This window comes from Schistocerca americana, chromosome 8, assembly GCF_021461395.2.
Source record: "Schistocerca americana isolate TAMUIC-IGC-003095 chromosome 8, iqSchAmer2.1, whole genome shotgun sequence".
Classification (NCBI taxonomy): domain Eukaryota; kingdom Metazoa; phylum Arthropoda; class Insecta; order Orthoptera; family Acrididae; genus Schistocerca; species Schistocerca americana.
In genome coordinates this window covers 150,780,183-150,807,889 of record NC_060126.1, presented here as the reverse complement: position 1 = coordinate 150,807,889, position 27,707 = coordinate 150,780,183, and the positions used below count along the sequence as shown (strand labels likewise).

Sequence of the window (27,707 nt, the reverse complement as noted above, 5' to 3'; positions counted from 1 at the left end):
TGAATGCTCTGCAAAGCTATTCGTTTGCATACCACAGCATCTTCTTCCTGTCGCTTAAATTTCGCGTCTGTAGCATGTCATCTTCGTGGTGTAGCAATTTTAATGGCCAGTAGTGCACTTTGTGCGAGCTCTACCTGTGACAGTCTACTGGTTGGTAAATTGAGGCTGAAATAATAACGGGGTTGAACATATTGTGTGCAGACTGATGGCAGCGACAGTGGCGGCGACGGCGGCAGCTGTGCTGGTGGTGGCGGCGGCGGTGGGCGTGGTGCAGGCGGAGGAGATGTGCGGCGTGTGCGCGTGCGCCAGCGGCGGCGCCGCCCCCGCGCTCAACTGCTCCGGCCGCGGCCTGCAGCGCCACTTCGCCAACGACAGCGAGAGCGAGGAGGCCGGCTGGCTCTGGGCGGACGACATGCTCGGCGTCGTCTCCGTCGACTTCTCCCACAACGACCTGGTGAGTCCGACGGGCTGGACAGCACAGTCCCAATACCCACCTGGTGTGCTGTGAAACACTCCGCACCCATAATAGTCTGAAACCTGCTGAAGGTGTTATGCCTTACCTCGCAAAGTACCGACCCAAATTCCATCATGTACGCTGGATGAACATAACAGAACCTTGGTACAATTGATATTGTGGAGACATGGCTTAGCCACGGTGAAGGAGATTATTTACAGAATGGATTTCCACTGTGCAGTTAAGCGTGCGCTGATTTGAAACTTTCTCGCATCAGAGACCTTTCCCTTTCACTGGAAATGCTCAACAGACTGAACTACCGAACTACAACTCACGATCCGTCCCCACAGCTTCATTTTCGCCAGCACCATTTTCGCCAGCACCTTATCTCTTACGTACCAAGCTTCACAGAAGATCTCGTGCATTCCTTGCGGGACCAGCTCTAGGCCACAACACACGATTCCACTCATACCGAAGAAAGAACTACCCACGTTATTTGTGCAATAACATGCTCTCTTATTCACAAACTGGGCGTCCAATATCAAGAAAGGTCACCGCTCTCGTTTAAGAACGAGAAGATGTACGTTATACCATGGATTCTTAAGGATGGTTCCGATATTGATGGATGGATTGGAATCACCAGTAGGTACAGGGTTCGCGAACTACACCCCAACTGAAGAAGGCGTCACGTGAAAGGTTTCCCCCGCCCCGCCCCCCTCACAATGGCGCCCTGTTATCAGAGACGCTGCCAAGTATACTTTGCATAACATAAATGAAATATTGATCTGAATGGATTTGCAGAGTACACCATCCGTCCAAAAAGTTCCGAGACTGTCCCTGGCGTATAAGCTTCGTCGGCGCAGTCTCTACCGTTGCAGTTTTAACAAGTAAAAGTCAACAACAGATGTGCGAAATTTCAAACAATTCCAACAGGTGACAGAGCTCTAGGGAACCAGCGCCTACAGAAGAAAGTCGTTATGAGCAACGCGCTATAATTGAGTTCGACCCTTGGTACTACCAGTACGAACCTATCACATAACGACAAAGTACAGAATGGACTTCTGTTGGCTCACCAGAACCGAAGAAGGTGCAAATGACAAATCGAAAGTGAAGACAATGCTCACTGCCGTTTTTGATGCTCATGGCATAATCACACTATTAGCAATGTGGAAATAAACCTCTTTCCAGTCAGATTATTATTTTTCTTGATAGCTACTGGACAGCTAAGAACCATGTTCATGTCACTAATTTAATTTCATACTTTCTTCAGCACTATTTCATCTCTTCATTTTCTTCTTTCTTTCTCTTCCGCTTTCCATTTTGTTCCCTCTTTTCTTGAAACTGTGTAGACTTGAAAACTGTCCTACTTCTTAGTTTTGTTTCTGTATTTTGTTCCGTCTCCAATTTCTTGTTAGTGTACAACTACTTCATCTAGGTATTCATGCAGTTTCCCAAGTCAGATGGATCTGTCTTCTAATTTTTCAAAATGTTGTCCAGTTTGTGTCAATCTGCTAGGAACCATTCTCTGGATGTGCCCATTAGCATTCTTGCCTAATTTTATCTGTAAACTTCTCTACATTTTTGTATACTTCCACGTTCATTGTAGTTTAAACATTTCCGCTTTTGTGCTGTTTCTTAATATGCTCCTCCTTTCCTACGATTTTTTTCATTTTGTTTTATTGGTCCTAAAATTAGTGTATATGATACATTTTTGCTTATTGGTCACGTTATTATACACGCATCAAAAAAAGTTTTGCATCACCTCGGTTCCGAGAGTTCCGGAACCTGCGCAGAAAATTGGAATAGAGCTCAACATAAACATCATTTCTGCCCTTTTTATAGCTCATGAAAACCACACATTGCATGTTGGACCACCATACAGGAAGACCTTCAGAGGTGGTGGTCCAGACTGCTGTACACACCGGTACCTATAACACCCAGTAGCACGTCCTCTTGCATTGATGCACGCCTGTATTCGTCGTGGCACAGTATCCGCAAGTTCATCAAGGCACTGTTGGTCCAGATTGTACCAATCCTCAACGGCGATTCGGCATAGATCCCTCGGACTGGTGGGTGGGGTCACGTTGTCCATAAACAGCCCTTTTCAATCTATCCCAGGCATGTTCGATAGGGTTCATGTCTGGAGAACATGCTGGTCATTCTATTCGAGCGATGTCGTTATCCTGAAGGAAGTCATTCACAAGATGTGCATGATGGGGGCACGAATTGTCATCCACTAAGACGAATGCCTCGCCAATATGCTGCCAATATGGTTGCACTATCGGTCGGAGGATGGCATTCACGTACTGTACAGCCGTTACGGCGCCTTTCATAACCACCGGCGGCGTGCGTCGGTCCCACATAATGCCACCCCAAAATAGCAGCGAACCTCCACCTTGCTGCACTAGCTGGACAGCGTGTCTAAGGCTTTCAGTCTGACTGGCTTGCATCCAAACACGTCTGCGGCGATTGTCTGGTAAGAGACATATGCGACACTCATCGGTGAAGTGATGCCAATCCTGAGGGGTCCATTCGGCATGTTGTTGGACCCATCTGTACCGCGCTGCATAGTGTCGTGGTTGCAAAGATGGACCTCGCCATGGAGGTCGGGAGTGGAGTTGCGCATCATGCAGCCTATTGTGCACAGTTTGAGTGTTAACACGACGTCCTGTGGCTGCACGAAAAACGTTGCTGTCAGTGTTCCCCCGAGCCATAATCCGTAGGCAGCGGTCATCCACTGCAATACTAACCCTTGGGGGGCCTGAGCGAGGCATGTCATCGACTGTTCCTGTCTCTCTGTATGTCCGAACAACACCGCTTTGGTTCACTCCGAGACGGCTGGACACTTCCCTTTTTGTGAGCCTTTCCCGGCACAAAGTAACAATGCGAACGCGGTCGAACCGCGGTATTGACCGTTAGGCGTGGGTGAGACAATGCGAGCTGTGTACCTCCTTCCTGGTGGAATGACTGGAACTGATCGGCTGTCGGACTCCCTCCGTCTAATAGGCGCTACTCATGCATGGTTGTTTACATCTTTGGACATGTTTAGTGACATCTCTGAACAGTCAAAGTGAGTGTGTCTGTGATACAATATCCACAGTCAACATCTGTCTTCAGGAGTTCTGGGAACCAGGATGATGCAAAATTTTTTTTGATGTGTGTACTATAACGATGATCTTTTTGCATTTGTAGAGTGTAGTTTTTTTTTACCATGATGTAATGGCCTGGGCTGAGATCCCCATGGCTGCAGAATGGTGAAGCTTTTGGAGTATGCTGGTGAACACCAATTGGCACCCTGCACTTCAGTGACATATCGTTAAAGCCATACATTTATTCGATTTAAGTGTTTCAATTGAATCGTCTCCTCCACGCCAATGGCGAGGCTAGTGGATGCAGCATGTAGCCTTCTAACACACTGACGCATCCACCTCAGCAGATTACTGAGGCTGTGCTCTCCATTCTCGTTGCTCATGTAACACTGCAATACCATGAGGGATGATAGGCAGCTGGCATAGCTTGTACAGTGGCTTAGACCACCAAAACATCGACTGCTTTTTGCTAGGCCACTCTCATGAACATTGAAGGGGTGTGCCTGAGTAAATTCCAGCACCTTTGCATGGGAGTTTGATAGTTGTGCGTGGCCTCAGCACTAGATCTAGGCTGTGGATGCCAGTGTCTGTCCATAGATGCAGGTCGGGGAGAGCAGGTTTTATTGCACGTCCTGAATACAGCAACAGGTTGGTGGTGTGCCAGACACCATCGGTTCGGTTCTCAGCAAGCTAGAGGAGGTAGGAGTCTGCTAGACTTCACATCGGTGAATGAGCTGTTGGCAGTTCACAGCGATCACGATCGGCAGATGTGGACAACAATCTCGAAGGTACAAGTCATCTAATGAATGGCAGGCAGCTCATTACAGAGCTGCCTCTTAGCTTGCTCACTGTAACTCAGTAGCGTATGATCCTAGAAGCCTGAGTGTTTATTGCTGTACATCTGAGGCATGACATCATGTTTTACCGAGGATGATGGTGTGCATCCTCATTTCATGGTTTCATTGGCATTCTTCGCCAAACGTTGGCATCACAATCACAGTGTGCTATATTATTTGCAGTATCGATGCTATGCCTGTTTGTCATCCTGATTGCCACATTGTGTGCTGACCCGGTTGGACTCGGCTTAACGCTGGATGGAGAAAACTTTGATAAAAATTTGCATTTGCCCATGATATCTTTCGTCAGTGCAACGATTATAACATCGTTTGTAGACTGGAGTGTTAACTCTACGTTTTGTAATCTTCCTCTGGTAGTTTCCTTTTCCCTCAGTGATGCATGATTGTTTCTCCTAGATATTTATTTATTTATTTATTTGTTCTTCACATTACAGCCTATTATCTAGAAAGCTAACATGAGCCATACAGTCACATTTTTTTCAGATGGTAATAAATATCTCTTAATTATTTGTTTCTGGCACTTATAAATATTTTTAAAAATCTAATTGTACAAAAGTGCTATTACTACAATTTCTCTACCACTACAAATCTACAATTTAAAATAACCTTAATCAATTACACAACTATTAACACTAATTTAGTGGTACAGATTCCGTTCTGTTTCTGTTCATATTTAAACTGTTCATATTTGTTTCCACTGCTGGATCCACCCTCATATGATCCGGCCAACAGACACCGTCTACTGTCAGCAGTGTTTTTACTTTACAAGTGATTCCATGTTACACTACAACGTCTTAGGATTCACACCAGCGCAATGTAGATTCCTGAAAAACTATTCCATTCTTTGGTCGCCGACCCCAGCTGTCTTCTCACCATCTGTAGAGTATCCCGTCTAGCTGGGATGGCAGCATACTGCCGTGTGGTTGAGTGCCTTGTGAAGTCTTCCTTGGGCTTCCTGGACACTGTGGCCGCAGTATCGTCCAAGATGCTACAGGATGACTCATTCCTCAGTGCTGCTCTGAGATCCAACATAATGACTAACGACTATTACCCACTGGGTCTTTGTAAAGGGCACAGACCACAATGTGCGGGTGTTGTGGAGTGCCCACATTGCCACTGGCGGAACTATCATTAATCTGCCTTTTGATGTTGTATACAGCATATAGGCCATGTCCAGTCAGGTAACGTGTCAGTCTACTTGACGGCTGAAGAAATCTCATTTTTGTCTATCCCTGATGTTAGGGAGAAATTCGTACATTCTCCTTCCAGTTGCAATGTGCGATCTTGTATTAACTAGTATTTTAAGTCATTTTGACTATTTTTCTACCGTGACTGTCTCAATAAATTTGTGAGGGTGTTTTTTTTATTATTATTATTATTACCCCTACCAGTCACAAACTTTGTCAACTATTGTATTACTTATTGATTTAGCGACATGTTTCAAGGTAAACCTCATTTTCAGGCTAAATGGTATTACAAAACAACTTTAAAATAAGGCCATACTGAAGTTACATAGTCTTCGTAAATATTGTGGTCATCCTGTGGAAGAAGAGAAAACTTACAAGGGAACCTCCCCATCGCACCCCCCTCAGATTTAGTTATAACTTGGCACAGTGGATAGGCCTTGATAAACTGAACATAGATCAATTGATAAAACAGGAAGAAGTTGTGTGGAACTGCGAAAAAATAAGCAAAATATGGAAATTGAGTAGTCCATGGGCCACATAGGCAACATCAAGGATAACGTGAGCTCAGGAGTGCTGTGGTCCCGTGGTAGCGCGAGCAGCTGTAAAAGTAGAGGTCCTTGGTTCAAGTCTTCCCCCGAGTGCAAATTTTACTTTCTTTATTTTTGCATAGTTATTATCTGTCCGTTCGTTCATTGACATCTCTGTTCACTGTAATAAATTTAGTGTCTGTGTTTTGCGACCGCATCGCAAAACCGTGCGATTAGTAGACGAAAGGACGTGCCTCTCCAATGGGAACCGAAAACATTTGATCGCAAGGTCATAGGTCAACCGATTCCTCCACAGGAAAACACATCTGATATATTCTATACGACACTGGTGACGGCATGTGCGTCACGTGACAGGAATATGTTGTCGACTCACCTAACTTGTACACTTGGCGAATGGGTAAAAAGATTCTTCTACCTTGCCCGATTTAGGTTTTCTTGTGGATGTGATAATCACTTCCAAAAAAGTGATGAAAACATAAGAGTTTGTCACATAAACTGAAAAAAAAAGTTAAACTTTTCACTCGATGGAAGATTTGAACCAAGGACCTTTCGTTCCGCAGCTGCTCACTTTACCACGAGACCACGGCGCTCCTGCGTTCCCACTGTCCTAGATGTTGCCTATCTTCCCATGAACTACTCAGTTCGTATATTTTGCTTATTTTTTCATAGTTCCACACAACTTCTCCCTGTTTTCTCAATTGATCTGTGTTCAGTTTTTCAAGGCCTATCCACTGTGCCAACTTATAACTAAATCTGAGGGGGGTGCGATGGCGAGGTTCCCTTGTTAGTAAGGGGTGCTGTCACTTTGGAAGCTAGACTGATGTTTGCACGAAAATGTTATGTAACGGTCACTCACTTTTTTCTTCTGGCGTGGCAGTCTCGTAGTGATGAGCTGGGGTGCCTCCATTTCCGTGCCTTTCCTGGTCACTGTTGACAAATCGTCATTAACATAGTAGTAACTTGGAAACACGATCACAAACAGTTCTGTAGTGCAGTGGACAAGATGGCGGTCGAAATACAGCTGGTTTCGATTTGACTATCGATTTGTCGATATATGTATTGTCAGGTGTTTACCAATCTTCTGCAAGTCTTGTTATCATATTACAGACATAGGTTGACGAAATACATTACAAATTGAGCACCTGTTACAATATTATTGAACACATCATGATATAAACTATTTATTTTACATACTTCCAAGCTATTGTTGGGGCTAGAGTCAAACAACTGTGTCATTAACATAGCAGTAACTTGGAAACACGATCACAAACAGTTCTGCGGTGCAGTGCACAAGATGGCGATCGAAATACAGCTGGTTTAGATTTGACTATCGATTGGTCGATCTATGTGGTGTATTAACTATCTTGTACTGGTCTCAGTTCCGAATATCGTTCGTACCTCCATTTAATTGCTTTTCTTTACACAACAGAATGGTCCCCTTTTCCTAATTTCGAAATCCAGTAGGCATGTCCCTGGAGTTACTGACGACGCATCACTGAGGGGAGTGCTGTAGGCGCTCATTAATCTTAATAACACTCTTCGTCGAACTCTTCTGCTGGCTTTATAAGCTGCACCTTATTAGTCCTAATGCTCAAACCTTAGCATCCGATTGATGCTAATATACATTCATAGTATGCGGTGATTATGTTCAAGGGAAGTCGAAATGGTCTATTTGCAATGGTTATAATTTTGTTCGCCATGTTACTACCTTTTGTGCCTGCATCCTCTATATGATGAGCAAAGTTGCGACGTTCGTTCAAGAATACCCCTAGATACCTCGTTACTGCGCTTCTTCTAGTAGTTACATCGTTTAATTTTATCTTAGGATTTCTTCCTAGATTCCTTTTCAGCAAGAGATACGTGGTCCTGTGAGGTGCCAGCTGCAATTTGACGCTTCTAACCATCCTTCAAGCTTATGGTTCGCTGGATTACATTTGTCTTCTATAATTTTTCTCGAGTAATCGCTTACAATGAACAGCATGTCATATGCAGATGCAACCAATCCGCTTACGTTACCACAGTCAATGGAGCTTCGGTAGTATAGGTTCCAATGCTATATCTCGAAACTCTGGACCGCACACTGACCCCATGGGCACCCTTTTGTTATGGTCTTTATTTCCTTTCTGGGGCATATTAAAGTTGCATGTCTGCCGCAGCATTAGTCTCTCATGATGTTGTACAGAGCCTCTGGGTACACTCCATCTCCCTAAGGCGACGAATGAAAGACGGCCACAATAGGTTATTGAAAGCTCCAGTAATACGTGTTTCAGTGTCCAGGAAGTCCATCTCTGGGTGATGATGGAGACGTTAACGGTGAAGAATAGACATCGGCCATACACGTTGCAATGGAGGCGTACGTAAAATCAATATCTGACAGTAGGAAGGCCGGCCGAAGTGGCCGAGCGGTTCTAGGCGCTACAGTCTGGAAGCGCGCTACTTCTACGGTTGCAGGTTCGAATCCTGCCCCGGGTATGAATGTGTGTGATCCTTAGGTTAGTTAGGTTTAAGTAGTTCTAAGTTCTAGGGGACTAATGACCTCAGCAGTTAAGTCCCATAGTGCTCAGAGCAATCTGAACCATTTTTGTCAGTAGGAAGATCGCCTTATGAATTGTGTCTTCCGTTGATTTACCTCTTCCAAACTCTTACTGATGAAGTCTCAGACCTTTCACTAGTCTGTGACCTTGTACTCGTTTGCATAATATTATTTTAGAAGGCAAATTTGTCTCTGGGATTTTAGTATCATTGGATCCTTGTCTTCCACTTATAACCACTGCCGGTACTAGGCACTTCGGGCTTGAACCGCGTTGCTGCTACGGTGGCAGGTTGGAATCCTGCCTCGGGAATGGATGTGTGTGACGTCCTTAGGTTAGTTAGGTTTAAGTAGTTGTAAGTCTAGGGGACTGATGACCTCAGATGTTAAGTCCCATAGTGCTTAGAGCCATTTGAACCATTTTTTTGATAACCATTACCTCAGCATTCTTGCACACTGCAGGATCCTTCCTTGCAAGAGACACTCATTGTATAGTTCACACATGTAGATATCTATCTGATCACGTAAGGCTTCCATTACTTCGGCGGAGATGAGATATCATCTGGTCCTGGAGATTTCTACAGTTTCGGTCTGACAATATTTGTCTAATTTCTTCTTGGGTGAAGGGCTGCACAAGCTTATTGTTTCTGTAGTCTTCCCATAACATACTTCGTAATGTATGCTGGTCTTCTTTCTCGTCGTCTTCTTCGTCGTCAGGAGTCAATGTTTCCATTAGCACGACGGGTGACAGTTCCCAACTTTCTGTTACCATCCCATCGTTTCTTCTGAGCGTGGACAAGACTGTTTGTGATCGTATTTTCTCGCGTACTATTTCGTATGGCATTCCCCAGGGACCAGTTTCCAAGTCAGTCTCCACGAACTGTTTCTATCATTCCATTCTTGTCTTCCACAATTCTTCCTTAAAACGTTGTTTAACGTGCCTGTATCCATGCAGCCTACGGATTCTTTCTTCTCGGATCATGCTGCTCTGGTCTAGCTTCTGACTCTTCTTGTTTCACATACTAATTTTTGGACATCCTCGGTCCAGATACATGGTACTCCCCTAGAAAAATCCCTCCTTAGGTATCGAAGCCTCCATTGCAACGTGTATGGACGATGTCTATTCTTCACCTTTAACGTCTCCATCACCACCCAGAGATGGACTTCCTGGACACTGAAACACTCTTCTCAGTTAGACTCCTTGATGTTGTATTTGGGCCTTAAGCGTTCGTTTTCTGTAGAACCTCGGATTTCCCTCCCTGTGATGATATAGTTTATGATATTGTAATCACTCGGTATCATTTCACTCTCAAGCTTCCAGCCTGCCACACGGCGCGCCGCTGCCATACTTTCCTGAGTGACGTCTGTATTTGACGTTCCTCCGACCCTCCCTTCATACATTGGCGGATTGCGACGTTGAGTTCAATGATGCTTTCTTCTAGCTGCCTTCCATGAGCATCAATGAAGCGGCTTGCCACAATACTAACTTCGCGTTTGCATCAATGCCGTACAGAAGAGTCTTAATTCGTCCTAGGTGACTAATATCCTGTAACTTTAGCAGATACCGATCTCGTCACTTAACTGCAAATACATAGAAAAACCAGGAATCAATGATGCAAGTCTCCTTCCCTGCTAACAGTTCCACACAGATTACGTATTCTGATCAACAATGTCATATTTTTGAAACTATGATGGCTTTGTTAAATACTATTATTGTTGTCACAGGACGTTGCCCTTGAGCGACTATCTGGGCAGTTATTGCCATACCGGGGACCTTTCCGGCTTTAGAGACACAATACACCCAATTTCAGCTCTTCTGTCGCTTTCTAGCCTCATGTAGCACGGTGGAATATCTCATGGGATTAAGCTGCCCTAGATACTTAAATTTGTCTGTTCTTCTGATGTTTCCATACTTTGTTGTTGGGTTGTTTTTGGGGGAGGAGACCAGACAGCGAGGTCATCGGTCTCATCGGAGTAAGGAAGGAAGAGGAAGGAAGGCGGCCGTGCCTTTTGAAAGGAACCATCCCGGCATTTGCCTGGAGCGATTTAGGGAAATCACGGAAAACCTGAATCAGGATGGCCGGACGCGGGATTGAACCGTCGTCCTCCCGAATGCGAGTCCATACTTTGTCCTGTACGGGAATGGTGCACTGTCGATTCAATTTTTTTTCGTTTTGGCCATCTGAGGACCACGTTAATTCGCGTCGTTTCTTCCTTTACCAATATTAGTTCATTCTCATACTTGGCAACCTTCGTCGCTCTTCTGTCCATGATGGTAATTTTCTGAGTTTAATACTACCCTGGAAACTTGCAAAAGGCTGAAAATTTAATTTGAAAATAACCCTGTCGTAAATCTCTGGTCCCTGATATTCCGATTTCTTCCAGATCTCTTTTCTACCTCTTGGATCCAGCGTGCTTTCGTTCTCTTGTTGACAAGAAACTGTATTGTTTGATGTGTCAACTCCCACTGGTTCATTCTGAGGATGTGTCCGAGGAACATGGTTTTTCTTCTTCTGATGGTGTCCGAGGTTATTACTATTTGTATTATTTCGTGTGGTTTATTATTACTTAAGTAATGGCATGTTGCGTGATGTGTTATGATGTTACTATGATCCTTTGCGACAAAGAATATAAGAATGTAAAGAAACCTTTGGAATGCAAAGTGCCTCCACGTATACTGGGGAGTTTGCCTGTGGCAGGTGCGCGTGCACAAGTTCCCCACGCTGCCTGCGCTGCGGGTGCTGGACCTGTCGCACAACCGGATCGAGGAGATCGACCCGGCGGCGTTCGAGCAGCTGCAGAACCTCACCGAGCTCGACCTCAGCAACAACGAGCTGGTGACCGCCGCCCTCAAGCCCATCGTCTTCCAGGTGAGTTCCCAGCTGCCGACGCTGACATCCTGGGTTTGGTGCTTAGTGATCGACTTGGTTTTCTCTTGGCTCGGATGGTGTGGAATGGGTTCACTAGACTGGGCAAACTCTTGTCGGAATGAATGAAAGGCGGCATTGACACGCAGTCAGCTGAAGTGGCCTGAAGTCGAAAGTTTCGCACCAGACTGTGAGCCATTTTTTAATTCATTACTCTTCCGACAGGTTTTAAGCTGCAAACCATCTTTTCATCTTCGCTTAGCTACCAAATTCAACTATAATATGTTTACCATATTCCAGCCTTAGTACACTCCGCCGGCCGGAGCGGCCGAGCGGTTCTAGGCGCTACAGTCTGGACCCGCGCGACCGCTACGGTCGCAGGTTCGAATCCTGCCTCGGGCATGGATGTGTGTGGTGTCCTTAGGTTAGTTAGGTTTAAGTAGTTCTAAGTTCTAGGGGACTGATGACCTCAGAGTTAAGTCCCATAGTATTCAGAGCCATTTGAACCATTTGAACCTTTGTCCACTCCTACTGTTTTGTACCCTGCTCCTCCTTCCTCCACCGCCATGTTAACCATTCTCACATACTTATCAGACATCCCACTAATTTTCTTCTTGTAAAAGTTTTTTTTGTTTGTTTATAGACGCAATCACATGTTTATGACACAGTCATAACCGGTTTCGGCCATACAATGACCATCTTCAGATTCTAAAACAATACGAAAGAAAATTTATATTAAAACTTAAAAAATAAATGCAATATTTAACCACGCTTATTATTAATGTAACTGAATTTATGCGAAATACATATAGTTCATACATAAAGGCGGCATACACTGAAGACAGGTTCATGCGTTGTCAAACTAGGTATAAAATACAGAGCACCGGCCGGCCGGTATGGCCGAGCGGTTCTAAGCGCTTCAGTCTGGAACCGCGCGACCGCTACGGTCGCAGGCTCGAATCCTGCCTCGGGCATGGATGTGTGTGATGTCCTTAGGTTAGTTAGGTTTAAGTAGTTCTAAGTTCTAGGGGACTGATGACCTCAGATGTTAAGTACCATAGTGCTCAGAGCCATTTGAACCATTTTGTAAAACACCGGTCTTATACAGATATAAAAATTTTGTTGGATTTTGTTCACCCTCATTGCGCTAGATGGGCGCGTCTTTTTAAGATAGGCTTAATTTTTCAAAAGCCTAAAATATACAAATTTACTATTAATATTTAGGTCAAATGTACATAAAATTTAACATTACAGATCAGAAATGTTATTTTACTGTTTTAACGATCTGTTCTGTAATCTTAAATTTTACGTACATTTGACCGAAATATTAATAGTAAATTTGTACATTTTAGACTTTTGAAAAATTAAGACTATCTTATAGAGGACGTGCGCATCTAGCGCAAGGAGGGTGAACAAAATCTAACAAAATTTTTATATCTGTATAAGACCGGTGTTTTACATTTTATAGCTAGTTTGACAACGCATGAACCTGTGTTCAGTGAATGCCGCCTTTAGATATGAACTATATCTATTTCGCATAAATTCAGTTAGATTACTAATAAGTGTGGTTACATATTGCACTTATTTTTAGGCTTTAATATAAATTTTCTTTTGTATTGTATTAGAATCTGAAGATGGTCATTGTATGGCCGAAACTGGTTATGAGTGTGTCATAAACATGTGATTGCGTCCATAAATAAACAAAAAAAATTTACAAAAGAATCAATCACGCACCCCATAGACAAAATGTCGTTTTTACCAAAATTTTCTTCTTGTCAGCCTCTTCCGCAGACTTCTTCTCTTACCTACCCTTTTCAAAATTTCTTAATTACGTACATTATCAGCCCACTTATTTAACATTCTTCGATGACATCACATTTTAAATAGCTCCAGTCCCTGGCGAAATCACCTAGTGCTTCCATCCCGGTGGCTGCACCGATATTAATCTAGGTTTCGATGTCACTCTCACGATCTTCTGGAGAGGTGTTGAGATTGCGAGGGCGCCCCATACATACATCCCTAAGCGGCAGCCGCATCACCTCACCACCGGCACTGCACCCGGGGTCGGTGTACTGTATTGGGAGGAGGGGACCACGGTTACACTCTCAACGTATTCAGTCTTGCCAGGCCAATGGTGCGTCAACTGCTGGTCGCGGTCTCTGAGTGTAGCTGCTATAGTTGGAGTCGAGTTTAGGCTTGTTCTGCTCACCTACGTCCCGTAGTCTCCGACAGCCAATGAGCGTTCAGTAGTGTTCTGAACGCTCTGCTGTGAATGTCGTAGCTAATGCGAGCATTAAAGGTGATTTTTTAGCTGTTTAGTGAATTTCGATTCCATTTGTTGTGAGTTGTCATCAGTGATTGTGGTGGTAAGTGATAAATTCTGCATAAGAAACGAGAGACATAATTTGCAGGATATACGCTTTTTTCAAGCAGAAAGCACGCGCTAGCGCGTGCCGCAACATCACTTACAAAAGAACCTCCCCATCGCACCCTCCTCAGATTTAGTTACAAGTTGGCACGGTGGATAGGACTTGAAAAACTGAACACAGATCAAGCGAGAAAACAGGAAGAAGTTGTGTGGAACTATGAAAAAAATAAGCAAAATATACAAACTGAGTAGTCGATGCGCAAGATAGGCAACATCAAGGATATTGTAAGCTCAGGAGCGCCGTGGTCCCGTGGTTAGCGTGAGCAGCTGCGGAACGAGAGGTCCTTGGTTCAAGTCTTGCCGGCACGGTAGCTCAGCGTGCTCGGTCAGAGGGTTAGCAGCCCTCTGTACTAAAAAAAAAACTGAGTCAATCGATCAACAACGAACTTAAATGGATGTCTTACGACGTCCGCCCCGAGCAGATGCAACGAACGAAAGCGAACAAAACGAGATTAAGGTTTACTTTTTTTATTTTCGCAAAGTTATGATCTGTCCGTTCGTTCATTGACGTCTCTGTTCACTGTAATAAGTTTAGTGTCTGTGTTTTGCGACCGCACCGCAAAACCGTGCGATTAGTAGACGAAAGGACGTGCCTCTCCAATGGGAACCGAAAACATTTGATCGCAAGGTCATTGGTCAACCGATTCCTCCACAGGAAAACACGTCTTATATATTCTATACCACACTGGTGACGGCATTTGCGTCACATGACAGGAATATGTTGTCGACCCACCTAACTTGTACACTTGGCAAATGGGTAAAAAGATTCTTCTACCTTGCCCGATTTAGGTTTTCTTGTAGATGTGATAACCACTCCCAAAAAAGTGATGAAAGCATAAGAGTTTGTCACATAAACTGCAACAAATGAATGCAACAGTTTCACAGTCGCACAGTTTTCCCTGTGCTCTGTCAGATAATAATCGTCTGAAAATAAAAAGTTAGACTTTTCACTCGAAGGAAGACTTGAACCATTGACCTCTGGTCCCGCAGCTGCTCACGCTATCCACGGGACCATTGGCGCTCCTCTGCTTACACTATCCTTGATGTTGCCTATCTTGCGCATGGACTACTCAGTTTGTATATTTTGCTTATTTTTTTCGTTTTCTCGATTGATCTGTGTTCAGTTTTTCAAGGCCTATCCACTGTGCCAACTTGTAACTAAATCTGAGGGGGGGTGCGATAGGGAGGTTCCCTTGTTAGAATCGTCAACAATGCAGTCGGTGCCTCGACTTGCGCGCACCGCCATCGTTCGTGGATCGGACTATATTGCAGTGTTCCATGCCGATCGTAGCTGCTATCCTTCGTCCCTGTTGATGAGATTGTCGTCGACCCTTATTCAACTGATTTTCAGTAATGCTCATCCAAAAAGCCACTTGCTCGGCACAACATTTTTTTCTCAAATTTTAAGGTGTATCCCTCGTTGAGGCTGTGTTCTGCCACTGTTAATTTATCTTTATGTCACAAACGTACGCAGATAATGTATGCCATGCAATGTTGTGGGATAGAGCAGTGTGTCTGACTGATGTACTGGATGCTACACTCATAAAGTATGCTTTATATACCAAGTATTTGCATTTGCAGACCCAAACATATCTTTCGCTTCTCGTGGTGGCCGAAAGACGGCTTTGACGTTTTTTCCAAGAGTCTATGTAGAGAATAAAGAAGAGTTACTCTACAGCTGCGGGGAACACATTAGATGGGGCATAAAGATAAGTCACCAATGGCAAAACACAGCCTTAACGAAGGACGTACATGCGAAATAGTTATTCGATCCCTTCTTCTTGTCAGTGTTTTCTATATACAGGGGAGGTGGCAGGGTGGGGAGCTTGGCTTGGGGGCTACAGCCTCCCCCACCCCTCAGTGGAGTATCATATTACACTGGATAAAATAACTTCAGAAATCAGCGAATATATTACTCCAACACTTTCAATCATTTTTTTAATAATTGTGTAGCAATATATTTCAAATACACTTTAACAAAAGAATAAGAGCGGCAAATAGCTTACTATCTAAATCAATAAGTACCATTTAACTTAATATGGGCGTCTTATTATTTATTAATACACTTTTTTTTCCCTGAACTCCAAAATAATCACCAAAATCCACTTTAAGCAAAACCAAATTTTACCATTTTGTCTGTGGAGGACCCCAACTTTCCTTTTGTTAAGCGATATTCCATTTCTCCAAACCCCCTCCCCCCATTAGCTCCCCCCCCCCCTTTACCGACTTCTAGAATCGCCCCTGGCTATATATTCCTTTCTTTACCGATTCTGCAGAGAACCTCCTCATTCCTTATCTTGTAAGTCCACTAACTTTCAACATTCGACTGTAGCACACATCTCAGACGCTTCGAATCCTCTCTGTTCTGATTTTCCCATAGTCCATGTTTCACTACCACACAATACAGTGCTCGAAATGTACCTTTCTTCTTCAATTTAAGGTCGATCTTTGATACTAGTAGAATTCCCCTGGGGGTGCCTATCCTCAGCTCCACACATTGATCCAGAAACTAACCCTGAAAAATCTGGCGGGTCAGACACTCCAAAGATGGGCAATTTTAGCCACTGACCATCAGTAACTCATACTGCGGACCAGTGTCCATGGAAAATTGTGTGGAGGCTGCTCCACTGAAGAATCTGAAGAGTGAGCGTGGACCCAGGGTCCGATTCAACCACACCTGGAACTGTTGAACCTAGGTGCTCAGAACTTCTACAGCACTCCTGCTGCCAAGACTTCTCCCCTCACCATGAACACTCTACTGCATATTCCTGCCGCTGCTGTACCCATTTTATGCTCAAAGGACAGGATGGGTGTCCAAAGAGAGTATATGGGTACATGACATACAGTGTCCTGGGGCTTCATTGTGGCTTGTAAGGATCTTATACTAGCAGACGTTGACATTTCAGATTACTAACCTGGTGCATAAGAAGCACAGTACTGCAAGAGCTATATACATAAAATAACTACTGACTTGACAGTGTGATGTGTCGATGACTGTGTACGCAGGGCCTGTACGCGATGCCGGAGTACATGCCACTCAAGTCGCTGCGCAGACTCAGCCTGGCTAACAATGTGCTGCATGCACTGGACTCGGACGTGTTCGACCATATCGAGAAGCTGGAAGTGCTCGACCTGAGGGGCAACAAGTTCAGCATCATCAGCCAGGTCACCGCCGACGCCATTGGATCGCTCTTCCACCTCAAGGTATGTACCTGTGTAACTGAGAGGTTGGTGACATATTCTGTACAGAGAGGGGTGGAGAATACTTTGCAGCTGCAGCAGTATGCTCTCTGCCTGTGTCCCACACCTCACGCTCCACCTGCTGCTTACCTTCATAACTGGCAACGCTGGGCTAAGTGTCATGCTCGGTCACTGTTTCAGCTTCTGACTCTCCCTAGAATAATTGGTATATGATCAGGATACCATCACTGTCGTTTCTTAACATAAAACTTGTCGTGTTTCCTTTATGTCACTCATAGGGAGTACCAGCTTTTAACTAACATATATTGAGGTGACAAAACTCATGGGGTAGCGATAAGCACAGGTACAGATGGCGGTGCACTGGCGGATCTGTCGTTTGTACTCGAGTGATTCATGTGGAAAGGTTACCGATGTGATTATATAACTGCACGATGGGAACTAACACACACTGAACGCAGGATGTTAGTTGGAGCTAGACGCATGGGACAGTCTAATTGGGAAATCGTTAGGGAATACGGTATTCCGAGATCGGCAGTGTCAAGAGTGTGCTGAGAAAGCCAAATTTCAGTCGTTACTTCTCACCATTGACAACGCAATGGCCAACAGCCTTCACTTAACGACTGAGAGAAGTGATGTTCGTGTAGTGTTGTCAGTGCTAAGGACAAGCAACACTGCGCGAAATAACCGCAGAAATTAACATACGACGAACATACCTGTTAGGATTACATTTGGGAGGACAACGGTTCAGTCCCGCGTCCGGCCATCCTGATTTAGATTTTCCGTGATTTCCCTAAATCGTTCCAGGCAAATGCCGGGATGGTTCCTTTCAAAGGGCACGGTCGACTTCCTTCCCCTATCGTTCCCTAATTCGATGAGACCGATGGCCTCGCTGTCTGGTCTCCTTCCCCTAAACAACCCAACCCAATCTTGTTAGGATTGTGTGGTGAAATTTGGCGTTAATGGGCTATGACAGCAGACGACCGACATGAGTGGCTCTGCTACTAGAATGACATCATCAGCAGCGCCTCTCCTGTTCTCACGACCACATCAGTTGGACCCTAAACGACTGGAAAACCGTGGCCTGGTCAGATGAGTCCCCCTTTCAGTTAGTAAAAACTGATGGTAGGGTCAGAGCGTGGCGCAAACCGCACAAAGCCATGGATCAATGTCGTCAACGAGGCACTGTGCGAGCTGGTGGTGTCTCCATAATGGTGTGGGCTGTTTTTGCGTTGAATGGACTGGACTGGGTCCACTTTCGACCTATACTTGAGTATTGCTCATCAGTGTGGGATCCGTACCAGGTCGGGTTGACGGAGGAGATAGAGAAGATCCAAAGAAGAGCGGCGCGTTTCGTCACTGGGTTATTTGGTAACCGTGATAGCGTTACGGAGATGTTTAATAAACTCAAGTGGCAGACTCTGCAAGAGAGGCGCTCTGCATCGCGGTGTAGCTTGCTCGCCAGGTTTCGAGAGGGTGCGTTTCTGGATGAGGTATCGAATATATTGCTTCCCCCTACTTATACTTCCCGAGGAGATCACGAATGTAAAATTAGAGAGATTAGAGCGCGCACGGAGGCTTTCAGACAGTCGTTCTTCCCGCGAACCATACGCGACTGGAACAGGAAAGGGAGGTAATGACAGTGGCACGTAAAGTGCCCTCCGCCACACACCGTTGGGTGGCTTGCGGAGTATCAATGTAGATGTAGATGTAGATGTAGATGTCCTCTGGTCCAACTGAACCGATCACTGACCGGAAATGGTTATCCTCGGCTACTTGGAGACCATTTGCAGCCTTTCATCAATTTCAGTTTTTATGAATGATGATGTGTCATGTCACCAGGTCACAGTTCTTCGTGATTTTTTGAAGAACATTCTGGACAATTCGAGCGAATGATTTGATCACGCAGATCGCCCGACATGAATCCCAACGAATATTTATGGGACATAATCGTGAGGTCACCTCGTGCACAAAATCCTACAGCAACAACACTTTCGCAATTACGGACAGCTATAGAGGCATCATGGCTCAGTGGTTTGTTGAGCCCTTGCAGAGTTGCTTCACTATGTTGGGCAATAGGATGTCTGACACAACACTGAAGTATCGCATGATTTTTTTCACCACAATGACAGTGCTAAATGTTTCATGCCCTGCTACTGCTACGGTCGCAGGTTCAAATCCTGCCTCGGGCATGGATGTGTGTGATGTCCTGAGGTTAGTTAGGTTTAAGTAGTTCTAAGTCTAGGGGACTGATGGCCTCAGATGTTAAATCCCACAGTGCTTAGAGCCATTTGAACCATTCTTTGTTCTATGCCCGCGGCGAAGTGGACACTACAGACTGAAGTGGCCAAATGATGCTGTTGGCTGGAACGACATGTGGTACATTGCTCCCTGCAATGTGCGTCGTCACAGCACTCAGCTTCTTGCATGCACGCCGCTGTAACGCATGGCTCTAAAACACTGCCTAACAAAAAACGTGGTGCACCCAGAAGACAGGGTCAGATGACGATGTACACACCTTCGACAGTGATGTAATAGGATGGCCACTAGTGTGCATTAGTTTTGTGCATGTTTAGTGTTGTTAAAAGGCCTGGTACGTTATATAAGGGACATCAACAGCGTGAGGTGTTGAGCAATCACTGTGAAAGAGACGGAGATGTCATGAACTCGTCTGAGACAGTATTTTCAGCACTTGACGAGTTATAAAGGGGCGTCATTGTGTCTCGAATCGCGCAATTTTCAGATTTGTGGGCCATTTGAATGTAACAGTGACCCATTGTTTGATTGCATTGGAACGTGAGCGCAGGAATACTCTTCTTCAAGGCTCCGATCGAGTAAGTCTGGCTGCGACAAGGGAGGGTCTCTGTGTTGTGCACTAACCACATCTTAATCCCTTCAGATCTGCGCCTGTCATCCGAGAACAAGTAGTGGACGCCCCGTAACATTCTGAGTAACCCAAGTCATTGGTTGCAGACTACCAGTCGGGAATTAGCGTTCCATGTGTAGGCTGTCTGCCCCGATAGCTGAGTGGTCAGCGTGATGGATTGCCATCCTACGGGCCCGGGTTCGATTGCCGGCTGGGTCGGGGATTGTCTCCGCTCAGGGACTGGGTGTTGTGCTGTCTTCATCATCATTTCATCCTCATCCAATGTGGCGTTGAAGGTAATAAGACCTGCACCAAGGCGACCGGACCTGCACCGCAAGAGGCCTCCTGGCCAATGACGCCAGACACCCATTTCATTACATGTGTAAGCTTCCATTAACACCACGGCACAACTGTCTGCATTTGGAGTGGTGCTGTGACTGGGAAGCGTGGAATTCTGACGAGTGGCGTCGCACTCTCTTCAGCGATTAATTGTGGTTCTGCACTACCCTGGATGAGCATCGTCGCTGAGAATGGGAGTGTCCTGGGATGATGATCCTTCTTCCAATATTTTGGAGAGGCACCCTAGATTTACTCTTGGCATCGTCGTGTGGGTGGCCATTGCGTAGGGAATTCTGATGGTACAACGGTGTGTCACATGCATCCTGGGTCCTCATGTGTTTCCTCTCATGGTGCCCATTTTCAACAGGACAATGCTCTCCCATATCTATGAACTGTCTGTGTGATGTTGAGGTTCTTCCAAGGCAAGGAAGATCGTCAGATCTGCCATAATGGAACGTCAACTCTGCCCTAGTGCCAGAATCCAGTTACAACAACTGTGGGCCATTTTGCCTCAGGAGACGATGGAACGGATGTGATACCCTTCCCAATCGAATCCAGGACAGAGGTGGTACAGCGGAATACTGGTAAGTGGGCTGTAACGGTCTAGTTCTTTGTGAACCTGACTCAGTTTTGTAGTCACTGAAAGAATATCACATACACTCTCATCCCGTGAAGTTTCATTTAATTTCTTTCTCCCTTACTGGGTCCTTCACGTTTTTTGTCAGGCAGCGTATTATAGGCAGGGTCACGCAATACCACCATTCTAACTACAGTGTCCCATAAAACGGCTGCTCCATCTTGTGCATTTAGTCTGCTTTCTCTAGTCAGGTACTATTCGGCTGCCACCAGGAAGCCGTTTTTACTAAGAGCATCGCTACGGAAATGTCCACGAATTGGACATTGGCTGGACATGATCACATGTTCTGTCGACGACGCAGCCATTCCACAGTTATCAGCATCAGTACACTATTATCAAAGCTTCATGTGTATTTTGTCTTGTGTTCTACCAATTGTTATATGCACTATCACTTCCTTTCCGGCCTGTAACTATAGCGGCTATAGTCAGCGCTGACGAACGCGTCTTTGCCTCAGAGTCTGGACCTGTCGTTCTGCGACATCGAGGCGCTGCCGGAGACGTTCCTGCACCCACCGAAGGACCTGCAGCAGCTGTGGCTGGCGGGGAACCGTTTCACCAAGCTGCCGGACGAGCTCAAGAACTCACACAACCTCAGCCTTCTGGACCTCAGCCAAAACCCAATCCCTGAGATCTCCAAGGCGCAGTAAGTATCGAGTACAACGTTGGGTGCCGTTGCAGAATTCCATAAGGGTACCACACGACTCTAGAACATACACATAACAGCCTAGTGGACACTGCGCAGTAACGGCAGTCACCACTCTGAAGTAACTGCTGCTAAGTGATAAGTCAACCAGGGAGAGGTGGTAGGACAGGGGTTCGTATGGTTCGGTAATAGCATAGGCACATTGGGAACACACACGACACAGATCTTCCACGGTATTGGTGATAAGTTGAGAAAACTGTCCCGAAACACATGTGCTACAAAACGCCACTGTTTCCTGCGCATGTACCCCGACAATATGGGATATGATCACCATGCACACGTACACAGGCCGCACAATAGGTTGGCATACTCTGGATCAGGTGGTCGAGCAGCTGCTGGGTTGTAGCCTCCCATTCTTGCAAGAGTGCCTGTCGGAGCTCCTGAAGTGTCGTAGGGGTTTGAAGACGTGCAGCGATACGTCGACTGAGAGATTCCCAAACATGCCCGATGGGGTCTAGGTCTGGAGAACAGGCAGGCCACTCCATTCGCCTGATATCTTCTGTTTCAAGGTACTCCTCTACGATAGCAGCTCGGTGGAGCCGTGCGTTATCATCCATCAGGAGGAAGGTGGGACCCACTGCACACCTGAAAAGGCGGACATTCTGGTGCAAAATGACGTCCCGATACACCTGACCTGATACAGTTCCTCTGTCAAAGACATGCAGGGGTGTACGTGCACCAATCATAATCCCACCCCACACCATCGAACCACGACCTCCATACAGGTCCCTTTCAAGGACATTAAGGGGTTGGTATCTGGTTCCTGGTTCACGCCAGGTGAAAACCGCGCGAGAATCACTGTTCAGACTTTACCTTGACTCGTCCGTGAACATAACCTGGGACCACTGTTCCAATTACCACATACTGTGTTCTTGACACCAGGCTTTACGGGCTCTCCTGTGACCAGGGGTCAGTGGAATGCACCTTGCAGGTCTCCGGGCGAATAAACCGTGTCTGTTCAGTCGTCTGTAAACTAAGTGTCGGGAGAGAACTGTTCAAGTGGCTGTAGTAAGGTCCCGAGCAAGGATACCTGCAGTACTCCGTGGCCGTCTGCGGGCACTGATGGTGAGATATCGGTCTTCGTATGGTGTTCTAGACTGTAGACGTCCCGTACTGTAGCGCCTGGACACGTTTCCTGTCTGCTGCAATCGTTGCCATAATCTTGAGATCACACTTTATGGCACACGGAGGGCGCGTGCTACGACCTGCTGTGTTTGACCAGCCGCCAGTCACCCTAGTGTTCTACCCCTCATAACGTCATCAATATGTGTCCTTTGAGCCATTTTCAACACACAGTCACCATTAGCACGTCTGAATACGTTTGCACACTTACTCGCTGCACCGTGCTCTGTCATGCACCAACACACCTCTGCGTTTGTGGGCTGCTGCCAACGCCACCGTGCGACGATCGCGGGTCAAATGCACCGCATGGTCATACCCCGAGCTGATTTAAACCCGCAAACCGCCGACCAGAGCGTAGTTTCACCATGTATCAGCATTATCCTTAATTTATGAGCATGAGTGTAGCTTCAAAACCTGGACATAGTAGAAAAAGTATATAAAATCCTACAAAAATGTGTTCTTTGCAGGCTTATGTCGTCGCTGTTTACGAATCCGATGTCGGAATTACAAAACTGAAAATGGCGGATTCAGTACGGCCACCCAAAAGTTGTAAGTTCAGCGGATTCGAGTAAAAATGAAGGTGAAAAGCATTTTAAGGTCGCTGATGACAAATAAGAAGCCGGAACTATCGTACTGAGATGCTTTATTCGACATTTTATATTTTTTCATATAAATCACAGTCAAATTCGTCGCTTGCATCATTATCACTATCAGAAAGTTCACTGTCGGTTCGAAAAGCAGATCTTCTTCCTCAGGTGATATCGGTTTACCTTCTTCAGTTGTCATTTTCTGGAAGTTCGAGAAGAGTGGATCCCAAGACGCCAGAAGCCGAGGCAATACACCATGCATCATTCTCTCATGGGAATATTTGCACGTGAAATTAGGAAGCGACCTTCGAGTTTCCTTTTCTACCGTGAGACGATATGCAAATGACTTATTTACTGAACTCGGAATTCTGTTACAAATTCGCCCAATGCGATTCTTAAGCGCTTAATGACGTCTGAATATGCAGTACAGGCCTTTGTTGAAGAATGGGATTGGATGAGGTTGCTTGTCTCATAGAAAAAGAAGTGATGCATATAAATTATTAACATCAAGGTAATACCACCAAAATTTTTTACTGGGTTGTAGGATGGGTCGGTGTATCAATACATGTAGTCTGAAATATTTAACGCATGGCAGTACAGCCTCATTGCTCATTCCTTAGCCAGCTCTGTTAGTATAGCGTGATGAACCACAAATTTGTTCACGTCAATGCTGCTACGTGTCATTACTGCCGTAATTAATTACTAAAAAATGCAAAGAGGCGATTGATGTGAGCCTTGCACTCCCAGTGCACGGTTCATGTAGGTTCCACCTAGCAAAATCTTCTCGGTAACGTCGGAAATCCTTATTCCGAGCCTCGTGCGCATCTTCACTTCGACCATCATCCGTCGGCAGAGGATGGTTGAAGTGCTCACTATACCAAAAATCTACTAATACCAGAATTGCTGGCCGCTGTTTTGATCACAGCCGAAATAGAATCTTCCTATACGTCGGCCAGGGGCCTGAAAATTGCGTAGTAAAACGTTGAAACTGGTTGCCAAACAAAATAAGTTTGGAAACTAGACGGTTGAAAGGTGTTTAATTTGACATCCTCATTCGTGAAATGGTCGTACGGGAAAATCTCCACTTCATCGCTAGATCGGAGATGCTGCGTCCCATCGCTCGTGCGCCGACTATGACACCACGTTTAAACTCACTTAAATCTTGACCTGCCATTGTAGCAGCAGTAACCGATCCGCCAACTGTGCCAGGCACTTGATGTCTTATATAGGCGTTGCCTATCGCAGCACCGTATTCTGTCTGTTTACATATCTCTGTATTTGAATACGCATGTCTACGCTAGTTTCTCTGGCACTTCAGTGTATTATCTATTACATGCACCTCACGTATCTCGTTTCAAATTTTATAAGTATTTTTGTAGCTATTAAAAATTCTTAAGCACAAATGTTCAGGAGTAACTGTACGGGGATAAGAATCTGGATGGGGCTACGAGAAATTATTATATACTTTTTAATACATTTTATATTGAAAACCAAATTTAAATAATTATTTTCTGCTTTTTAGTGTTGAGTATATGAAATTTTTCAGTCGATTTCAAACATTTTTATGAGATTACAACAAAGACGTGTTAGTCTACTGAGGTGCTTTGCCTTTCGTAACGTAATGTTTAATCACCGCACTAAATTCTTTTCCGTCCATTTTCTGACAATCACTCGACTCCCTTGATTCACACGAATGCCAAAGACAAAGAAATAGGCCAATATGGCTGAAACTTGGTGTGCGTTCTTTCCAAAGATGCTACTATAAGCATGACCTCGATACGCGCCGCTAGTGCCATCTCTCGGACTTTGCACGGACTTTCCAAACGCCCCTCGTATTAAAAAATCGTAGCCCCAGGAATGCTTCCCCATGTGCGAGTAACTGCTTTCCTAAGCTGGGAACGCGTAAGGCGAGAGCCGGTGCTGAGTGTTGCTTCCTGCGTCTTCCCAGGCCGTTCCCGGCGTCCCTGGAGTCGCTGACGACGCTGGTGATGACGTACATGCCGGCGCTGCGCGTCGTCGACGGCTCGGCGATGGCCAACCTGACGGGCCTACGCGAGCTGCAGCTGCACCACAACCCGCGCCTCTCCGAGCTGCGCGGCGAGCTGCCCTACTCGCTCCGCAAGGTCAGTCTTTGCGCCCCTCCAGCACACGTCGCAACTTGGTGCCCTAAGTCTTGTACCATACTACAGAGACGAGACGTTGTTTAACGTTGTCGACTAAAATCTCGAAAACTTCTAGGCCAACAGACTTCAAATTTCTAAACAATATTCTATTAAACATTTGGACAGACATAGGCCATATATTTTTTAATATATGAGGGGTTGAAACCATAAGAATCCAATGCTAGGACACAAAGTTTTGAAAAAAATAGACCTTTTTCAAATGCAGATTTGCAAGGAAAGCACCAGTCTCATAGGTCTGACTTGTCTTTTAACCAAGTATCATCATTTACATTTTTAAAGAAATTTAGGTACCAACTTTATGTTATGAATTCTTAATTAATACTTACGATTATTATTATTATTATAATTATTAATGTTACTCCAAAACATTTTCATTCATAGACTAGTAGCAACAGTGTCTTTTTGACTGTTATGTAGTTTGTAATTAATCTGATACTAGAATCAGAACAAAAAGAACTACTAAATGCACCACACAGAAAATTATAGCCTATCCCTACACTTCATGGTCCTCGTTGACATCATTTTCGTTAAGCATATTCTCTGGCTTGAGGTTCAGATGAAACTGTCTGTTCACTTCAGGCATGAAATCTAGTGGTTTAGCCGGCCGCTGTGGCCGAACGGTTCTAGGCGCTTCAGTCAGGAACCGCGCTGCTGCTACGGTCGCAGGTTCGAATCCTGCCTCGGGCATGGATGTGTGTGATGTCTTTAGGTAAGTTAGGTTTAAGTAGTTCTAAGCCTAGGGGACTGATGACCTCAGATGGTGTCCCATAGTGCTTAGAGCCATTTGAACCATTGTAGTGATTTAGTACAAGTCTATGCGTTTCAGGTTCCATCTAGTAGTTCTGTTAAGTCTTTGTGTTTCAAGTTTGACGTTTTCTTTCCACCTACATATTTGGACATTAGATTCTGCAAGTCATCCGTAAACTGATGGGAAATAAAATGTGATCTGCCTCGGTGTGACTTGAAGGAAACAGTGGGCTACGACGACTTCGGAAGAATTTGTTATTTTAAACAACACCTCACTGAGAACTATTGAAAATTTCACCACTGTAAAATTTCTGAATTGTACATTGTTACCATAAACACCAACTTTTATTTCGTAGTGAAGTCAGTAACACTTAAAGGTTATAAAATCCTCAGCATCCAGTTTACACACTGGAATGCTGAAATCATGGAATGTGAAGTTGTGGTGGGGCATTCCTTCAAGAACTTCCAGCTTTTACGAAAAAATGGGCGTCAGTGTACCCATTGAGCATTCCTGAACCAACGTTCTTTGGGCCCATATGGAAATGAATATGTGAATATCAAATTGTTGAGACAGTTTTTCGCAAATGTACATATATACAGTGTAAGGGCACAGCACTGATGAAGCTGGTCAACAGATGTGAGAAGCATGCATACGAGCTACAGTCTCAAAATCGACGAAAGTATGCTTTAGGCCCTTATGGTTCTCAGCGCCTCAAATGAATAACATACGATAGGGAAACATTGTCAGCAAACATCTCGATTAATTCTTCATCGATTTACTTCAAATTTTAGCACGATACTCTAATGAGCATTCAGACAGACACTGCCTATGTAATTTTTTGAAGAAGAAAGTTCAGTTTTAATGAAAAGGATAGACTGCTACTCGCCATAAAGATGGCACTTGGAGTTGCAGACAGTCAGAACGAAAAGACTTATACAATGAGCTTTCATCCAAAGCCATCCCCAGAAAGGAAAAGTAGCACCTACACATATTCACAGAAGTAAACATACCTCACACACACATGACAGCTGCCTCCAGCTGCTTTAGTCAGAATACAACTGCGTCAGACAGAAGCAGCAATATGATGTGGGGTGGGGAGGGAGGATGTGGAGGGAAATCAGGGTACGATTGGGGGAGGAAAAATATCAGGGCTGTCTGTCAGATTGTGCACGGACTAGATGGTGGCAACACAAGGCTGTCAGGCGCAGCGTTGGGAGGCTGTGGGGGAGTGAGGGGGGCAGTCAGAGAATTTAGAATTTGTGGTAAGTTCCTATGGGACCAAACTGCTGAGGTCATCGGTCCCTAGCCTTACACACTACTTAATCTAACTTAAACTAACTTACGCTAAGGACAACCTCACACAC

The 27,707-nt window shown here is 45.1% G+C and overlaps 1 protein-coding gene across 1 annotated transcript in view; it reads left to right on the top strand.

Annotated features, from left to right (window-relative positions):
* Positions 1-283: 283 nt before the first annotated feature.
* LOC124545375 (leucine-rich repeat-containing protein 15-like) overlaps positions 284-27,707 on the top strand; it is a 54,852-nt gene continuing 27,428 nt past the window's right edge. The window contains exons 1-5 of the mRNA XM_047124286.1: positions 284-454; positions 11,365-11,535; positions 16,967-17,164; positions 21,456-21,643; positions 25,361-25,535. Coding sequence (XP_046980242.1) covers positions 284-454; positions 11,365-11,535; positions 16,967-17,164; positions 21,456-21,643; positions 25,361-25,535 — 903 coding nt within the window. The remainder of the gene's footprint in view (positions 455-11,364; positions 11,536-16,966; positions 17,165-21,455; positions 21,644-25,360; positions 25,536-27,707) is intronic.